At 33.0% G+C, this 21184-nt stretch overlaps 1 protein-coding gene and 1 long non-coding RNA gene across 2 annotated transcripts in view; both read right to left on the bottom strand.

The window, feature by feature from the left end:
• Positions 1-21184, bottom strand: part of LOC149774825 (hemicentin-2-like) — an 83739-nt gene that overhangs the window by 50728 nt on the left and 11827 nt on the right. Inside the window, exon 2 of the mRNA XM_089944696.1 lies at positions 13713-14036. Coding sequence (XP_089800822.1) covers positions 13713-14036 — 324 coding nt within the window. The remainder of the gene's footprint in view (positions 1-13712; positions 14037-21184) is intronic.
• Positions 1195-13697, bottom strand: LOC149774826 (uncharacterized). The gene is made up of 3 exons (XR_016416699.1): positions 8655-13697; positions 7570-7727; positions 1195-5423 (listed from the first exon to the last, which is right to left on the bottom strand). It is a non-coding gene; the product is annotated as an uncharacterized LOC149774826 (long non-coding RNA).

Genomic DNA, 21184 nt, shown 5'->3' with positions numbered 1-21184 from the left:
ATAATATCACAGACCGGTGCTCCAATAATTTTATAGATTTGCATCAATATTATACCAGATGTTAAAACTTGTATTTAGCTACATTTGTAATATATACAATATAAAAGTTAGGACTACTCTTGTATTTTCATTTTTTAAAGCTGAGTAAAATCACGAGTCTCATTTGTAACTATTTATTGTGTATTTTTCAAATTAAATTAAACTTTTTCATACTTGCATGTGACTCAGCATGGTACATCTGCATCACTTTGGATAAAAATCTTCCCCAAACCATGCACCACGTGTCACAACCCAAAATGTATCACATGCATTATGCACCAGTATAATGTGGCTGCAGTTAAAGTTTTGTTGAAAAATATTACAAAATGTATCTTGAATTGATATCATTCTATATTTGGCATTTGACCATTCCCAGCAACTGGGGGTGAAGCTTGAAAAAATTTGTGCTGATAGTTACAACAAGCACAAGTGATTTATCAAGTTTGGTGACAACTACATCATGAGGTTTAGGCAAAGATAAAGAGACAAAAGTTTGCAACAACAGAAAGATGGTTTTTCTGTGGCCCCAGCACTAAAGTGTGAACTTAAAAAAATTAGTAGTTCTGATGAACTTGATCGGTTACGTTTTGTAATATAACTGAGTCATTTAATATTTTTGTATATACTTTAATATATTTAAACTCACTAATGCCGGATTCAAATGGAATGATGCCTACTATATGAATTATTTTCACTCATGTCATAAATTAAAACTCCTGTTGAAACAAGTAAATACACTTGCATCATATACAATATTTCACAAAGAAAAAAACAGTATTCAAGTTCACGAAGTTTGCTTCAGGAGTCAGAAATAGTTAGGAATAATAGACGAGAAAGATCTGGAAGAGGGACAGGTGCAATGGAATGAGGTAGCAGAAGAGGTATTGGTAGGGGAGGAGAATGTGTTCTCCTGGAAAGAGGGCTGATGAAGCCCTAGCATTGTTCAGACAAGGAAAATCTTATTGCAGGTATGAATTTTTAATTTCACATTAAAGTATAGAAATATAATGGAAAGATGAAAGGCATAAATATCAATAGTTAGAAGCATTCCCCTTTCTGAAAAATCTTTTGAGGAAACTATAATACACTGAAAGCTGTAAATGTACTTAAATATTACACTTGTGCAACACAATGTAAATCAACACACAAACAAAATACAGATGAAATACCCATGTTTATTATCATGTATTTATTTATTGTACTTTTTTCTTATTGGTAAAAATACATGTGGTAGACAAGATGATATATAAATGACATTGAGATTGAAAAGTAAGATCAGATGTGCAATATTTTATTCCCACTCTCAGGAGTTAGTCCCGGGGTCATAAACATTGAAATAAATAAGATGTCCATATTATTACCATAACAGCAAATCTTAATTGGCATGAATTTACAAGCTCATATGTACAAATAACTACAGTTTCAGTGTCCATCCTTATCAGCATGACTGACCCATTTGCTCCTGTTGCTAAGATGTAAAATATTGGCATTCCCATAAAATACCCATACAAACAAAAATGACAGAGCATAGTGGGTTGAATTCAGATAAGAAACTTAATAGGCCTTTAGTCATATCACCACCACAACCCAAACTACAGACACAGACACACACTACTTAGTCCATGCCAATATTTGTAAACTGTTCAGATTTCAGCTTATATACATACTGGACATGTAAAAAACAAAATACATATATAAAGCAGACATTAGGACATAAAGGAAAAAGGCTAAATTTCAGATTTGATTTCAAAAAGCAACAGAATCATCAACAAACATTTGAAGCTGGTGTGTCTACACTAGATGCAAACAAATGCCCACTGAAAGCGAAAGGAAATGCTTTGTAAAGTCAGGGGTATACTGGATTTCCACACTTCAAATAAGAACTGCACTTAAACATTAGCTGCTAAAATCTTCTACACTTATATCTACATTAGATCATTTTATGTACTTTACACTTTTTCTATAGCATATTAATGTGTGCTACCATCATTTGCACCTGGACATATTTATACTCTATATTAAAAGGTGTAAACATTCTACCTTATACACTTTCAACATATCAATCATACATCATCAAGTATGTGTAGAACACTTTATGATTCAATTGAGATAGGGTGTTCCTTCCAGATACACTCTTATTATATATTTTAAATTGTATACAAACATAAAATAAAATCTTGTACCAAATGCATGCATATATCTAATTCATTATATATGTCCTCCTCCTGAATAAAGAATAAATCATTGCAATTTTAACAAAACTGTTTTCCAAGATATTTACATTCGATTGTTTTCAAATAATATTCAGGTAATATTGTACATCAGCATGTACTACTTAATCTTTATGGAGATAAACATTTACAACAATAAAGTTTACTAATAGCTGTTCAATGTAAACATACCTGGCATGCAGGGAGAGCAATAAGTTTTACATAATACATAATGACCTCTATGATCTATGTGATAAATGAACATAATAGGAAATTTTAAATTACATCTATAAATGACTACACCAGATTTGAAAGTGTTTTTTCTGGGTCCCGTGTATATTGTACCAGAGCAGTCTAAATAAGCAGTGTTGCAGATTCATTAGAAACATTTCTGATCAAGAAAAAATATAGCATTTTAAACTTCTATCATGATAATGCAACAAAAATTATAACTCTGAATGCTATTTTCAATTTGGCATCCACAATGTATTTCTATTAATAGTACATAAACCAAAATACCCATAAAACTGACTACACTGAAGACAGCATTACTAAATTTGGGTATATTTTTCACCACCATCGTTACATAAGACACAAATGCACTGACATAGCACGGTAACATGTCAAAAGTTCCTAAACTGCATAGAAAACATATTACCTAAAGAAACCATATACTGATGTGAACTGAAATCTCTTTGTTTCCATGTATGAATAGCATTGAACGTTTAGTTTTTAGGAAGGGGGTGGGTGGTGGGATAATTGTGAAGGTCGTATGTTTCAAGAGCACAATGCTGAAATTGGCAATCGATTATTAAAGACAATGTGCATTGACTATATGGTTTTAAACTAAGTAACAGAAAGAAATGAAAGTAATAATTTCATTATATTTAACACTTACGTTATTTTTAATGAAACTGATTTCTATAAGTTACATAATGAAAATTTAAGAAGACCTATCAGTATTGTAAATTAAATCACAAATAATCTTAAAATGTTCTATCACAAGTCCAGAAGATTAGAATGTTCAAAATGAAATCCAATATTGAATGTGCTGATGTACCAACAGTCATGAATGTGCTGATGAACCATTAGTCTTGTATTACAATAATAATAATCCATAATGTCTCAGAATAAGTTTACACTAATTACAAAGTGGTGTTTGAGTCCAAAAGGTCAATGAACACTATGTAATTCCAGTAAATATTTTAAATAAATGTTTCCTCTCAAATTATATCCTAACTAAACAGTAAATGATTCGACAAGACTGAACTTAAAACATAAATGAATATTTGTTTACCTCATCTTAAATATACTATGTTCACTTGACCTAAGATCCACCATAATGCCCATGATGTGGGTCAATTCAAATGGAAAATGTTTACGCATTCTTAAACAAGGTTCAGACCTTGAATTTAAATTCAATTTAACATCAGTAAAAAAAATGCCCATGATGTGGGTCAATTCAAATGGAAAAGGTTTACGCATTCATAAACAAGGTTCAGACCTTGAATTTAAATTCAATTTAACATCAGTAAAAAAATGCCTGTGATGTGGGTCAATTCAAATGGAAAAGGTTTACGCATTCATAAACAAGGTTCAAACCTTGAATTTAAATTCAATTTAACATATTTTAACATCAGTAAAATAAATGCCCATGATGTGGGTCAATTCAAATGGAAAAGGTTTACTCATTTGTAAACAAGGTTCAGACCTTGAACTTAAATTCAACATATTTTAACATCAGTAAAATAAATACCCATAATGTGGGTAATTCAAATAGAAAAGGTTTACTCATTCGTAAACAAGGTTCAAGCTTTGAATTTAAATTCAGTTTAACATATTTAACATCAGTAAAATAAATGAACAAACTAGGCAGACACAACCATAAGTCAAGAAAATAGTCAAAAAGACCAAAACTCAAGAGCACCATGAGAACCCATAAAAAATTGTAGTATAATTTATTAATTTGAATGCATTGGTAAAATTTAATCCTCAACATAGTTTAATAACAACGTCAGATTTTTAATATTATGTCACGTGTTTAGGTTCAAATAAACAGTAACACAAGAAAGAATGAAAACAACATGCCCTGAAAAAAATACAGTAATTTATTTCCTGGAAAAATTCTGTAAAAATGAAAAGAAACATGAACTTATGGCTTTATAGAATCAGATCCAAAATAATCTAAGAATAAAAGTTTAGTAGTCCTAATAACAAAATGTTCTACAGATTTCAAGTTTAAAAAGAATCCAAGATGGAAGGCGATGACATATGCTGTACCATGTAGTTCTGAAGACAATAGTTCCTTGTAGAAACAAGAATTATCACTCCGGTTTTGGAAATCAAAATAAATTTCATACAAGAACTGTCTTTGATTAAGAATCCCACATGAGCACATTATTTTCCAAGAAAAAAGAATTAATCCTTTTGAATCCAAATAATTTGGAATAACTCCAATCCAAGTAATTTGAAATAATTTGAAATAACTCCAAACAGTACAACGTACAACTTCCAGTGTAATAGCCCAACTTCTACTGAGAACAATTTTCCAAAAACAAACGTTTTATCGACTTCTAAAACATAAACAGGGGGTCACGTGATCATGTTCTGGAAGCTCATAGAAATTAGGCACTTGTTTAAGATCACGTCCACCCAGTGTGGCCCTGACGAAAACCAATCATTTTACTCTAAGAAATAAAAAAAATAAAAAATTGTTTTCATCTTAAGCTCGTAGTCCCATCATGACCTCGACAACAACCAATCATTTTAAAATAAAAATAGAACTTGCTTACTTGGTTGCTACACATTTTGAATCAAGTTCAGGATTTAGATCTACACCTAGTGTTTATAAACTAACAGTCAAGGTCAAATTATATTTTGAAAAAAGTATCATCTCTGGTGAATAAATGTACATTACAATAACATGTAATAAAAAATATAAAAAAATTAAAATTGACAAACAATAAAATTGAAATAAATATATATTAAATCAGATGTAATTAAATTAAATATACATAGTAGTATGCTTTTTTTTCTACTTTAAGCCTTTTCACTTGTAATTTCTTGCATTCGTCTGGGGCTGACTGGAACCAAATGGATCCTGAGGGTGTATCTCCTTCCTTCTCTGCATCAACAAACAGTCTGTTATCCTCTTGAGGAAGATGTTTTGTTTCACTGGAATTTACGTATACAACCTTTATTTCTTAGCAGGATATGCAACCAGGTGTCAACTTTTATTACTCAATGTGTTGTGTTACAAGTCAAAATATTATGTATTTATTACAACAGAAATGTTTCCTAATCCTGAGCACTGAACGAGGGTAAACATATTTATAATTTTATTAAAAGCACTTATGTAAATCTTGATGATAGTGCTATAAGTGGTTGCATACGAGTAGTGAAGATGGTACAGTCACTCTAACTAGATTCAGTGTTTATGAAGCAAACTTGTATAAGAAGTTGTTGTTGATTGGTGGGCCTGGTTTACAAGTCTGAAACAACTAAGCTACTGTATCTTTCAATGGATACGTAGCATACCGAAGAAATACCTGTAGACAAAATATACCTGTTGCTTGACTTAAAACTGGATAATGAAGTAGTTTTCTGTATAGTTGAAAAGTAAGGCTAAATATTGCTCTTTATGATAATTAACTCTCAGAAACTGTTTCCAAATGTCCACTTATATAAACAATAAATCTGAACAAAGGAATGTCTCAATAGTTTATCTTCTTAGCTTTATCCCTGGGAAATTGTATAACCATAATATTTCTAAATACTTAAGACACCAAATCTGTTGTAAGACAATTTGTCTTAATAACACGATGACACTCAAGGGTATAACTTACATGTGTTATGTGTATTTAATTTACATTGTAAATAGGTTGTTTTTAATTGTTTTTATTTCATTACATGCTCTTGTAATGTAACATGCAATGGACTTAACCTTGTCCAAAATCAAGTTTATTATCTGCTTGACCTGAATTGATTTTTTGTTAAAACTTTAATTATGTAAACTATGACTACATAGCTAAAGTATTCTCTATGTGCATGGGTTTAATATCAGGATCATTATTAATAGAAGCAAATATGTTCATTTGGGTCTACGTCTAGGTTGTTGGGATTTACCTAGTGTACATGACATGGTCCAGGTTCTGTCGTGCTGTTGTAATTTTAGTAATAGGTTTCTAATAATAACTAACATTTTTATTTTGTAAACATCAGGATCATTCTAGAAGGTTAATTTCCATTAGGTTGTTGTTGTTGATGTTAATAGTTTATTTTGAAGAAGCTAACTGTGACCAAAGGTCAAAAAGAGGACTATATAATCTTGTTGCTGAAAGGAAAATGCATTCGTGCTTAATATCTAGAACAATAGAGATGCATTATAACTTGTGTAAAGTAATTCATTTTGGGCTGGAATTTATTTCTTCAAATTATTAAATTCAAGTGAATATTTTCTCTGCAAATACAAACATGTTCTGATAAAATTCATGTACAGAGACATTCACTGAAATTTAATGTGAATTAAAACCTGGAATTATATCATTGTGATTCAATAAAGACTGTTTACATATCAGCACTACACAGGTAACATGAGACATCAACACCTTCAGCTTTGAATTTAATAACTTCTGCTAAAATTTATTCAGGACTTGTCTGTAATTCTAGGATAATTTGGGAATTTCTTTTTGCAATAATATAAGTTCTTTTTTATTTTCACTTCTTATTCTAAGGAAATAAATTATTTATTGCAATTTACAGAGTTTCTTTCCTTTCACTCTTTTCTGTTGCTTATTTTAAGAACACAGACTCATAACACATGACAAAATATATCCGAAACACAGGTTCTCCTTTGTTGTTCTGAGTAACAGGCCTGTTGACATGCATTTTGTTGTTAATAGCCACTAAGATATTACAGCTTCAATATGCAGGTAGCGAGTGCAAAATGTTGGCATAGACAAGCAAAATCAGGTTGTGGGGCACTTGTATCTCGGCAATATTTCTAAAAAGTGAAATAAAACATATACCTAAAATATAATATTTTAGTATGTTGTGTATATATATATATATATAGAGAGAGAGAGAGAGAGAGAGAGAGAGCAATGTAGCTATATGTCAACTGACTCAGAAATCTAAATTAAACCAAACCTTTACACTCATTTACATAGAGAACAGCTTTATAAATAATTCAGTCTAGCAAGTGTATTATGAATAATTCAATTTCATCACAAAATCTGAAACTATTATTGATGAATGTGAGGCAATATAAAAGCCTCCGTAGCAGTACAATTTATAATTTGTCAAAATGAATGGCATGTACCTAAAATGTTCCTCAGATTATTATCAAGGTCAATACTTTTCAGTACCATGGCCACTCCTCCACATTTAAATCACCCTGGTCTGTCAGGATTCTCTTGGAGCTTGTCATGTAAACACTCAACTGGTCCCTCCATATCAGCCAGGATCCAATGGTCTTTCCTGCACACAAGAAATCTCATCTGAATGCACATATTCTATTTTAAAAGATAGGAATCATAAAACATAACTGCAATACCTTATCATGTTTCATGATTACATAATCCAAACTTTTCTTGTCATGTTTTGAAATAATAAAAAACTAACTATAATTTTATGAATGCAAAAGTCTGATTCCAAGACTTTTAAATATGAGCTGAAATAGTATCAAGTTACTCTACCTTAAAATCTTATAATTTCTTTACCCTGTCATGGCAGTTTATATATAGTTTATATTATGAAATATTCCTGGTATAATTTTACATTTCCTACCTATCATCTGCTGATAGATGGGATTCAACCCATAACAACCAGCCAAATCCTCAACGATTCTCATGTTATAAGTGTGTTATTGTGATTATCATTATTATTATTAGTAATATTATTAGCAGTATATCAGTATAAAAGGAAATTCATACAAAAATTTAAAACCAGAAAATTTGTGTTTTTTATGTTTGTACACAACCTGTTTTATGATATAGAGTATATATTTTAAAATTCCACCTTTGAGATGGATCACCATGGACTTAATGTCTGTCAAAACACACTATATATTATCCATTATACCCTGCCACTATTCCTTCATGATTGTATATCTCTTATCTTTTTATATTTAATAACATATCGAGCGAATACAATGCAGTCTATTTTAGAAGAATATATAAATGGATAGAATTTTACACAACTGGATCTTATGATTTACCCTCCCAAAAGACCATTACAAATATGCTGGCAACATATGCCAGCACAAACGAAATATTGATTAGCTGATCATGTACGTTTGTTTGAATCCTTTGCCAGTTATAATAAAAAATATAAAAACTAACTTTCAAACATTGAAACAATAAACTATGACAAGTGAATACAACCTTATATGGGCCTACTAAGTACCTGTTGATCATCATCTTGGCCATTTCAATGTTGGCTGAGAATCCTAGCTCTTCCATCAGTGCTCTCCAGCGATAACCTCAGTTCAGTTTCTGTGGCAGATCTTCAAGGAAAGCGACAAACATGGGCAGCCTTCACGTTTTTTTAAATGTGCAGTATGTCAGCCATTTTTATTGCGTTAGATATTCAAATTACTACCACGTGACCTCTATGTGGTGATGATGTGGCAGTTTATTTCGTTATCTGAATTTTTTGTACTTCTTCATGACCTAGATCCTTCACTTGAAATGGTCCCTGCCTCAAAATAATTTTCATTGCTTTTTAGCAGTTATTGATTTAATCTGGTTAAACCTCATATTTATGTGCATTATTTCAGGTGATAAGTTGGTTACTTCTTAAATATAATGACCTGTGCTATTTAAATATTTCACAAATTGCAAACATTGCGGCATTAAAGATGGCTGTTAAGATGTCCATACTGGATGTCAAGGGTAAGTATTATTCAGAACCAACACAGCATCAACAAAAGTGGAAGTCACATGTCAATATGACAAAACATTCTGGATAAGCAGCAATACCTAGATTTTCAAGATTCGATGCCATAGTGACACACTGTCCATTTAGATCCATAAGAAGTGTTTAAATGATAAACCAAGCTTTTTAATAAAAACAAGAAGAAAAAGAATGAATCTACTTTACTATGATGAAATTAGAAAGGCTTGAAATTCAATAATATAAAGGACCATGTGAATAATAAACTTGATGACCATACAAATATCTGGTGAGAAATAATTAAACTGTTTAACAGCCAATCAAGTGCATTACCACCTCTTCCAATATGTGAAAATACTATTCGTAACAGAACCCATCTATTTAATAAGACTGGCAAGCATCTGATCAGGAATAGTAACCAAACGGTTGACAAGAACTGTCATCAAATACAAAATCACCTCACCAATACGCACTGACACTTCATAACTGATCTTACCTCAAAATCTGATGATTTAAATATATTTACCAAGTTTACTCAAATTCATATTCATGATCTAGAGTGGTGACAGGTTCAGCCAAAAGGAAGAAAGTTTGCAATGTTAGTATGTGTAGATCTCTCTCTCATTATTTAGCTCGTTCAAGGTATTGATGACATAAGCACCAGTTACACATTCAAAAAAAAATCAGATCAGAAATATGGCCTGTAGATTGGTCAAAATCTCAGCCTATCAGATGCAAGTTCTTCTTATTAAGATGCCTAGATCTTGTTGAACTCAAACCTGTATGGGATACTGATTATGTTCCAAGTACAATCAAACTCAGACCACAAAACTGGACCTATAGATTGTTAAAAAGCCAATGGTGATGGAGTAGCAAACAAAGGTAATGGACTCATGGGACACAAAGGATACATGGTCATTAAATAAACTTGTTAGGTCTAATTGCCAAGAGAGCTAATAAATGGTATAAACATTATACAAAAAGAAATATATCAACATTATATTAACAAATAATTTTCCTTCACAAATAGTAAGTGCATGACCAAATGTATCTTGTACAAAGGAATGTATAAACAAAGCCACAAAAAGATTTTTGGAAAAAATACGATGTTGTAAACTGACATTTCACAAATATTTATCATATAACAATTTTAAAAAATATCTCACCATTCTGAATTATGGTGCTATTTCAGTGGGCATGAATGTTGCACACTAATGTTGTTGCATCAAATTTTCCACCTTGGAACAAGTTACATAATGTATGACTAGTGAAAAATATTTAATATCTCTCATACTTTTTAAAGCGCAAGAAACATACATTTTGTGACTCTTATTGTTAATATTTTGTTATTATTATTATTATTATTGCTATTATGTAGGGTTCTTTTGGTAGGGGGTTGTGAGGAAATTTTTTTTTTTATGTAAATTATGCATTAGTTACCAGTAGCTATTGTGTAGCTTTTACGCTTTTCGTGCGAAAAAACAACCATTCATTCAATATGAACACTTCCTCCAAGAGTGGAGAATTGCGCTTAGGTCATACTTCCACTCATGCACTTTGGTTGGGGCATGTGTATAACTGTCATCTTTTTCACAAATGACAATTCCTCTGGGAAAGCAGAGCAAGCTGGAAAGAGGGTATTCGACAATGTGTGTTGCATAATCAACATAAAATGTATGCTCCCTCTCCCGAGACTAAATTTGAATAGCAACAATTACTTATATGTCACATAATTTTGGAGTTAACAGTATCTCTGGGCCACAAACTGACAGAAAAATAGGTCACAGGGGAAACAATTCATGAGTTTGTTGTATGTGGTGTAACTCCTCCCTAACGGGAGGGAGCAACATGCAACTTGGGGTACAAGGTGAACAGTGTACCACCTGTCTCTCAGAAGGTGGCAAAACACTGTAGTTGTCATGAACAGTGTCAAGAATTTCCCTTTTGAGGAGAACAAGCAGATTGCCGAAGATGCTAATAAGCAGAATTAACATGAGGAAAAGGCAGCATCGGATATGCCAGTGTTTACGTCATGAAGTCCTTCAAGAAGGAGTGACTAACGTAAAACCATGAGGCAGCAATGGTTTTATCCTCATGCGTTCTAAAAATACTGACTGATAAAGAAAATAAGCGGATTTGTAATTACCATTAAGCCAGGGGTAGCCTGTGTCAGTAGACAAGGCATGGATCTTGCTGCAACCTCACGCAGATGTTAGAGCGAGTAAGAAAAAAAAATCTTGCCTGTGAGTTCCTAAAACAGGCAGATCCAAATGTAACATGAACGCACCCATTGCCATGCTCTCTGGGAAGATGTAAATGGGAAGTCTGTTGTTAAGTCCGGTGTCAAACAAATATACAAACAAATATACTAGATGCCTCACCTTTAGTAAGAAAAGGAACTCTATTATGAAGTTGTGATGAGTCCATTCCATGAGGACTGTTTTGGCTCACCTGAAGACTGTCTGCTAAAATGTTGTTCTTCTCTGCAAATTGGCAAATGCAGAGACTGGCTTCTCTGTGGTGTCCAAGTGGAGAGGTTCCAAATCTCCAAGCATGAAAGATGTCATATATGCCTCCATGAAATTGGATACGCTACCACGGAAGTGCATGATGCATCGACCCCTTACTTGTTGATTCACTCTTCCCATTAGTGGAACACAGTTTTCATTTCTAGGTTGATGATGTAGAGGGTCGAAATGTCCAGACTCCAAAGACCCTGAAGAATTATGCCCCATGTAATGACCACCACCCCCATAATCTGACCAGTCAGCGAACAGATGGGAGTTGGGTTCAGGTAAATGCATTAGGTAGCCAATCAAGAATCGGTCCCAGATTCATCCACAAGCAGAAACTGTGATGAATTTCTGTTCCTATATGATTTGGAACCAATACAAAATCTCTATGTGGATTCCACATTGCAAGAATTAGAAATTATATAGGTCACATATATAATGTCCTGAAGGAATCAGATCCACTGCTGCATTCACAAGACCCAACATGGACGAGTAAAGAAGAGAAGAAAACAATGTTATGACTAGTAGCATGTCTATAAGTGCCAGGATTTGATCTATGAAATCCAATAGCATCTGGACTAAGTTGTTTTTTAATGGAATTCAGTCCCACATACAAGAAGTCCTGAGATGGAACAAGTTGCAATGGAGGGACTGAACTTGAACATTTTGGGATCAGCAAAACATCAACTTACTAGAGTATTTGTGTATCAGAGGTATGCCACTAGTACTCCCATAACATGATAGAAAATTCAGACAGAATTAGAAATTACAAGTGGCAGAAACCGGAATTAAAAACCTTACTGTCAGTGGTGATCAGAAAATACTCTGTCCTCAACTATTTCATTGCTCACAAGGGTGCAGTGCTAATTCTTGCCATCTTTGATGTACAACACACTACACTTACAATGTCAGGAGGAGGCTTCTCTGGACATGTGATGTGCAGTGCACCACATCCCTAATGGGTGGGAGCAACACACTTGTTCAGTGAGTGATAGAGAGGTTACTACAAAAGCCTCTTGCTATCCTTAAATGTTAAGCAGGTTGTCATGTTCTTTGCCTTTAAACGGTACCTTAGTTGTATATTTAAAAGTAAGATGGTGTACCTACAACTCTCAATGTCATTAACACTTCTATATTCCTTAAAGAACTGAATTCCAAAAGGGTGAGAATGGTATTTGTTCTTAAATGAAGTTATGGAATGAATAGGCTAACAATGAGATTTGAAATAATTCTCAGAAGGATGATTCCCAATGTTCTAAGAGCTGCAATCAACTGTCTCTGGTAATGATCTAGGCATAAAGTGCATACAGCATGTCGTCCTTCAAAAAGATGACAATTCAACACGTACACCATAATAGGTGCATGAATGGATTGCATCATACTGACACTGCTTTGGAGGGTGTACTTACATTGAAAAGAGGTTGGTTTTTGGCACCAAAAAGGCATAAAGGTACAAAACAGCAACATATAAATACTTGCTATTTGACTTAGAATTTCAGGTCAGGGCAATAACACTAACAACATTTAAATAAAGGATACAGTGGTAGATTAATTTTGAGCAAAGTTTCTTGAAAAACTGCATTTTGATATTGTTCATGTTATTTAATTTTACTACTATTCATTGTAAGAATACACAATACAACACACCAATACTTTAACTTTCAAACTTACAAGTATCAATTGTATTGTATTATTAGAACATTGTATTTACCAATTGCTGTTTTATTGGAAGTATTTAATAAGTTAATATAGCAAGATGTGTTAAATGCTTGGTCAAAATACTTCTGCAGCATGTACATTATTAAAGTGACTGTCTTGATGATATTTCACTTGTAAAGATTCTTCCAAACATGTTGTGGTAATATTTGTGACAAATTGTGTAAGCTTGAAACTGGATTTTTATTTTCAGGAGTGTTTCCAAACTAAAGGGAGTGTTTTGAAATTAGATATAAAACACACAATGTGCTTAATATCTAGGGGGTATTTAAAATGCCGTCTTTATTTATTAAATGGTTCAAATGGGTTGTTTTATAGGAGAGAGAGAGAGATAACTTACTGTACACAGTCAGGAACAATGTGTCATTGTTTTTCGTATTGTTAAACTCATGACAAAACCACCTGCCCTGGTCTCTTGTTCTGTTTAATGATGTAATGTCTATCCATACTGTGTCTGTGGTAGCTCCAAAGATGTAGGTTGGGTTTTGCCAATCCCCCCAAAAAGCAGGTATGCAATTTCCAAGATCTAGCCGGCACTGTGTCAATGATATACTCTGGATGTTATAACTGTACAGAATTATTTGTCCTGAAGTAACAGACAAGGAACAGGTGATCCTCAGAGCACTCCCCCTTTCAGGTCTGGTAACGTTTGGAGAAAACGAGGCTTGACAAGAAGAAAAAAAGGGACAATGTTAATAACAAGAATCAGAATGTTTATATCTAAAGTAACTATCTATAACTGCCTCCCCACTTGAGCACACAATATAATGTAAAGAAAGTTAATCAATTATACATGTGTTGTGAACTTCTAGTGACAGCACAAAATGTATCCTTTTGAACAATTGTCATTTATACCTACAATAACAGATTTGGATCAGGAGATGTTTATTCTCTCATTTTATCCAGTCTTGAGAAAAGAAGTAAATTCCTTTCTATTATTGCTGATGTAAGTACTGATGCTACTATATCTGTGCAATATGCGGTGTGCTTGCATTCCATCAAATCTAGGCAAGTTATTGCTATTTTAGGACAAGTGAAAAGGTGGGTTATATATTTACTTTCTATCTCATATTTTCTCGAAGCAGTAAATACTCACTGAAGGTTGAAAGAATGCTTTTAAGTCACTAAATGCAGTTTTTTAATGTTGAAATTATTTGATGAAGCCAAACATGTCAATTGGCTTCCAAAATTAAAGACATGATGTTTCATTACAGTTTTGGGTATAACTGGCTAAATCAAGATGTTGTAGATTTTTAAAAATTCTTACTATTTATGCAATAACTGAGGATTCCTCTTTCCAAAACCAGGCAAAGTGATATTAACAATTCACGTAAACATTTGTATACTCCAGCATAGAGAACTGACTATCAGAGCTGAAAAAATATATATCATATTTATTTAGGACGTCGCTTAATAAATGTAGGTGATCAGCTGTCAGTAGAAACAGATTGCATATCAGAACTAAGATAAATAACAGGTACTTTGACTTATGCCAAAACAAATGCTTTATTGTTATCTACATTTAATTTGCATTGTTTGTTAGCTTTTTTAAAAAGGTTTTTTATTTCACTATATCCTATTGTAATGTAACATTCTAATGATGGACTTAACCTTGTCCAAAATCAAGTTTATTTTCTACTTGTCCTGAATAACTTATTTTTGTATCTTATTCTTTAAGCATATAATACATAGCTAAAATATTCTCTATGTGTATGGGTTTAATATCATTATTAATAGAAGTAAACATCTTTATTTAAGATCTTGGTATAGGTTATTGGAACTCCCATACAATTTACTTGGTGTACCTGGCATAGCCCTGGTTCTATAATATAATTTTAGCAGTTAATTGCTAATTATAACTAAGATTTTATTTTGTAATCACTGGAAAAAATCTAGAAGGTTATTTTCCATTAGATAATGGGTTTTTTAACAAAATGTTAATTGTGACCTGAGGTCAAGTACAATACTATATCTTGTTAATGAAAGGATTTTTCATTCTTGCATTGATATCTGGCAGTATCAAATTATATCATTGTTGTGCAGTGTTTTCATTGCGATGAAGTTAAGTCAAAATATTCTTTCCTGGAAATATAAAGTACTCTAAATAATTATTCTTTACCTGAGAGTTTTTTATTTATCATGAAATTCAAGCAAAAGGATATATTTCAGATTGTATTATTGTGATTCAACAAAATACTGTTGGTACATCAATGCTTTACAAGCTACCACAGATATATTAACACTTTCAGCATTGGATTTAATTTGGACTTTTACTAGATTTTATTTTGGGCTTTAAATCATTAAGACTGTTATGTTTTGCTAAATAGCACAAAACATGGTTTGGTCTAACTACTTTCATGGCTAGATTACAACTGAGTGAGAGCCTGGAACTGACCTCAGGTGACCTGTAACTGTCAGACCATTTGTAGCAACAGAAAGTTAATACCATATACCCCAACTCCTCCTAAAAACGAGTATTGTGCTTTTCTTTTAAATTCACATATTCATTTCTCTTTTTCTTTTTAATACATTTGTAAACATATTCAAACTTGACAAAGTTCTATTTCGCACCAGAATATATGTTTCAAATAGTTTCTGGTGAGTTGTAAAAGTTATACTAATTGTAGTTAAAATTAAGTTATAGCCCTGTGACATTCACAATCATTCTTACACTCATGAAAACAAATACATGGTGATATATTGGCATTGCCACTTAAATGTATAGTCCTAATATTTTGTTCTTCAATCCATGTTCATCTCAGATGTGTTTGTCTGTCTGTCTCACTTGTGGCTCTTGACAATTTATCTGCTACTATAGTTAACTCTTTTTCTGGACAATACATTAAGTCAAAACTGTACTTCTGCTGTCTTGAAAGCATTCTCTGAAGTCTAGGTGGTGTGGCAGATAGAGGTTTCTTGAGGACTGATTCCAGGGGTTTATGATCTGATTCAACTTGTACTTGACAACCATAAGTATACTGATTAGATCTTTCAAGACCAAATAACAAAGCAAGCAGTTCCTTTTCGATCTGTGCGTACACTGTTTCTGCATTTGTCAAAGACCTTGATACAAATGCTATGGGTTTGCCTGACTGCATTAACACTGCTCCAAGTCCTGGTTTTGTTGTATTACAACTAACAACAAGCTTCTTAACATCGAAGTATTTCAACACAGGTTCTTCACTTAGAATTTGTTTGATTTCTTCAAATGCATGTTTCTGTGCCGTTTCCAATACAAATTCAGCGTCACTTTTCAAAAGTGCTCTGATTGGCTCTGTCACTGTAGAGATATTTGGGATAAATTTTGCAAAGTAGTTGACTTTACAAAGTAATCTTTAAATTCCTTTCTTGTCCGTCGGAGCAGGCACTTCAGTGATTGCTATTACTTTTTCTGGATCAGGTTTAATACCTGATGATGTCAACATTATTCCTACGTAGCACACTTCTGTTAGTCAAAATTGCCATTTTTCCAAATTCAGTCTCGGATTTATTTCCTGGCATCTCTTTGAAACATTTTTCAGTTGTCCTTCATGATCTTTCCTTGAAGTTCCCCAAACAATTATGTCATCTATATATCGGTCTCCACCCCAGACAGGTCCCCAAAACACAGTGCTATGTGTTTCTGGAACACTTCTTGCACAGATTTAATACCAAATGGCATGTACTAGTACTATTTCAATTGTTAGGAGTTAGGAAAATTATCAGACTCAGTCAAATTTGACTCAGTTGCACAGGTGGTTCACACAATATTGGTTGTCAGGGTCCATTTACAAACAACTGGACATAATTTGGCTAAGTATGGGCGGCTTGTCTGATGACAGAACTTCTCTCCACTTCCCACATCCGGACATTCCTACAAAGGGCGGAAATGTAGAACAATTTCCACCTGCCTAAAATTGTGTCCCAGTATGATGTCATTGTCACCAACCAATCGTGACTACTATACAACTGCTTTAGCTGACACCATAGTGATTGGAAAACAGAAAATTTATGTTAGTATCATGAATGCATGGGTCCATTCCCACTCATGAAACAGCCCTCCAATCAGACTGCAATGGGAACCCAAAGGAACTGCGGCTGAAGGCTATAATTACCAGTGTACCTTGTACACATAAACGCCTGGGGGATGAGGCTCTTTTTCCTTCCCCCAAGATAAATTATCAGGTCACTGTGCGACCATTAACAGTGGTACATGCACAACGTGTGCACACCACTATAATCTAACTAATCAATCAATCAAACCAAAAGGCATTCTCAGGTAGCAGTATCTACCAAACGGTGTGCTAAATGTTGTCAATAACCGGCTTTCTTCATCAAGGGGTATTTGCCAGTAAATATGATTGGCATGATTGGAGAAAACCTTAGCTCCAACCATCCTTGTGGTTATATCTTCAGTTGTAGGAAGTTGATAATGCTCTCACTTGATGGCTTGATTCAAATTTCTCCGATCTAGACAAATTCATAGTTTTCCCAACTTGGGTTTTTCAACAACTACTGATGAAGTCCATTCTTTCAAACACTTTCCATGTTACATTTTTCCATTCCATCTCTTCCAAAGTTGACTTAAGTGTTTCTCATGAAGCTAGGAACTTTCCATGGTGGATTGATAACAGGTTTCATTTTTGTCAATTGCAATATGATATTTTTGTTTCAGGCATCCTAGACCTTTGAACACAATGGGAAATTCTTTCATGATATGCTTGTCCTTATTCCTATGAACATTGCAAACTACTTTTATTAATTGCAAATCATTAGATGCTTTGAACCCAAGAATAGGCGGTTGTGCATGGTTAGTTGTTGAGATATAAAAATCAAATTCTTGTTTGCAGTTTAGTTTACATTTGCCAATGACAATATTAGTTTGTCACCAGAGTAGCCTGTAAGACATGTCTTGGTTGGTTTTACTTCAACGTTGACAATGTTCATTGTTTTAAAAATGGGATTTAGAATGATGTTTACTTGAGAGCCAATATCAATTTTAAATTTGACATCAGTACCATGAAGAGTCAGAGTGACGCAGCATTCTTTGCCACTGATTTCAATGTTTGCCTATGTCACAGTTCCTACAAATGATCTTTCTTCCTCTTCACTTGAGTATTCTTGCATACCGTGCACCAGTGTTTTGTCTTGCAGCATTTCAGAAAATGATGCTGTTTTCGACATGTCTAGCAAGCTTTTCCATAGGCTGGACATCTACCTTTTTTATGTAATTTGCCACATTTACCACAGTTGAATAATCTGGAGTCTGATTTCATATTTAACATTTCTGCTTTCTTTGGTTGTGTCATTTTCTTTTCTTTTTTCTTCATTTTCACACCATGAACTTCTGATGCAGCTGCTTTATTTTGCATACTTTTAATCTGCTTTTTGGATTCCTCATCTTCTCTACAGATAGCCAGTGCTTTTTGTAATGTCAGCTGATCTTGTAAAAGCCTTTCTTGTACTTTTTTAGAATTAGTCCCACAGTCAATTCTATCTCAAATCATTTCATCCTGTAGATTTTAAAATTTGCAGTTCTTTGCAATCAATTTAAGTTCAGTTACATATAGCTCAATGTTTCATTCTTTTGTTGGATTCTTATATTGAATCTGTGCCTTTCTACTGTAATGTTCTGTTTTTTACTGCAATAATCCTCAAACTTTTTTTATCAGTGGATCAATTGTTTCAGCTTCAGTGATATCATATGTAAATGTGTTGTAAATGTTTCTACCATCCTGACCAATAATATATAGGAAAGCAATGAATATTTCTTTGTCTTCTTTATCTGCAAGCGCAACATCTAAGTAAAACTGCACAGTATGCTATATCACCTCCTCCAAGTTTCTGCTAGATGGTGGGAATTAAAGTCCATTTCAGGTGGCTGATTGAGTTTTTCCAAGATGTCACAATTAACACATAAACTTGTATATCCAAATTTCAGTATTGTTTTGGAGATATATAAACTTCTTAATGGTTTAAATCCAACTTATTCCAAAATTTTCACTTCTGACACCATGTTATGTTTTGCTAAATAACACAAAACATGGTTTGGTCTAACTAATTTAATGGCTAGATTACAACTGACTGACACAGTGAGAACATACCCACGCTAGTTTTTCACGCTAATGTTATCAAAAGGCATATAGGATTACACATGAGAGCCCGGAGCTGACCTTAGGTGACCTGTAACTGTCAGACCATTTGTAGCAATAGAATGTTAATACCGTATATTACCACAAGGACTATCGTCCGAAATTCTATTATTATTTTGGGATTTAATTGGCAATACCATAAGTTCTTTTTTCATTTTCACTTTGTATAATGAAAATATGTATTGTTAAATTGTACAAGACTTGTTGCTTTTCAATCATTTATATTACTTATTTTAAGAACATAGATTTATAACATTATTTGTTGGAAGATTCATTCCATTTTATTTGTGTTTGTCTAATAAATGATCATCTAACAAAAGATATACTTTAATGAAGCGTATTTTCTTTAGAAAATGTGTATCCATCATGAGTCATAACACTTCATATGGTAATTATAAGAATCTTTCTTTCTACATCAATGCAACATTTTGTCCGAGACAATTTTTGATAATTTGTCAAAGTGTGTGTGTGCATTTGTATTTTGGTGTAAACTGAGGAAATTCATGAGATTACACACCAACATACCAAAGACACACCGCCAACCAAGGACCTTCTCGTTTGGAAAAATGGTAAATTCATGCTTTTATCTACTTTAGCCTAGAATAACGTAAAATCATGATTTGTAGGAAGGTCCCTGTTTACACACTTGGTGCTTGTCCGTGATTTTGAAGTGTAGCTTTCTTCCAAACCTTGCGACCCCCCAAAACTATATCCTTAATTGTCTGGTAGAAAACTTACAGAGAGATCTCCACTATCAAATTACATGTTGCAAAAACGTATTATCTCCCTTTTTATTCAAGCATCAAATACCAACTACTGAGCTAAACTGTAAGAAGAAAAGCTGGTGCATAATAACAGTCCTTGGTATTTTTATTAATATTTCATGCATGTGAGAAAATAGTGTTGGAAAACTCACGATACATTTACACCATACACGTCCAATACAGGCAAATAAATCTATGACAGGTATGAAAGAAGTACATCAAAATGCTATTAGAAATAAGGATGAATTCATTGTAGAGTTGCACAGAAATTGCCTAATTATCCGATCCATCTGTAAAATTAAAACTTCCTTGTTTGCAGCAAGGAATTACACATGTAAAGATACTGAAAAGACGTCCAAATACACAAAATTTATTTTATGATTATTAAATGAGCTATATCCACCCCTATTTCATCATTTGCCTAATTAGTATTCAAAACAGGAGAGAACAGATGTGAATCGAGTAAAATATCACGTCAAGGTGAGATCAAATTATCACTAACCGAATTTGGAAGTTACATGCGCAGAAATTCAGTAAATATATAGAAAAAAAATATATTATGTAGAGGTCAAACATTTATCATTAAGATGATCAGTCCCAAAATGAAACATTGAATTACAATAATGTTTTTCATTATTGCTCTCTTAAGCAAGGTGTTTTTCAATAAAACTTTATAATGGAATGTAAACAATTATATAAGATACAGTGGGTGGAGGGTCTTACACGAGTATCTATTTTAAATGAAATGTATGAAACAAATTGAATTATTAAAGACTCTTAAACCATTTAAAATCTTCTCAAATTTCCCATGTAAATACCAATATTATTCAGTAAGGACCGTATTAATATTATGCAAAGAATTTACTTTAAAATACGTTCCCTAACATTAAATACTGTCATGCAATAATGTCTTATAT

The sequence above is a fragment of the Sinohyriopsis cumingii genome, unplaced genomic scaffold (genome assembly GCF_028554795.1).
Source record: "Sinohyriopsis cumingii isolate HCF-2022 unplaced genomic scaffold, ASM2855479v2 utg000127l, whole genome shotgun sequence".
NCBI classification, from domain to species: Eukaryota; Metazoa; Mollusca; class Bivalvia; order Unionida; family Unionidae; genus Sinohyriopsis; species Sinohyriopsis cumingii.
The sequence above is the reverse complement of the archived record's forward strand: the minus strand, read 5'-3'. Positions and strand labels throughout refer to the sequence as shown.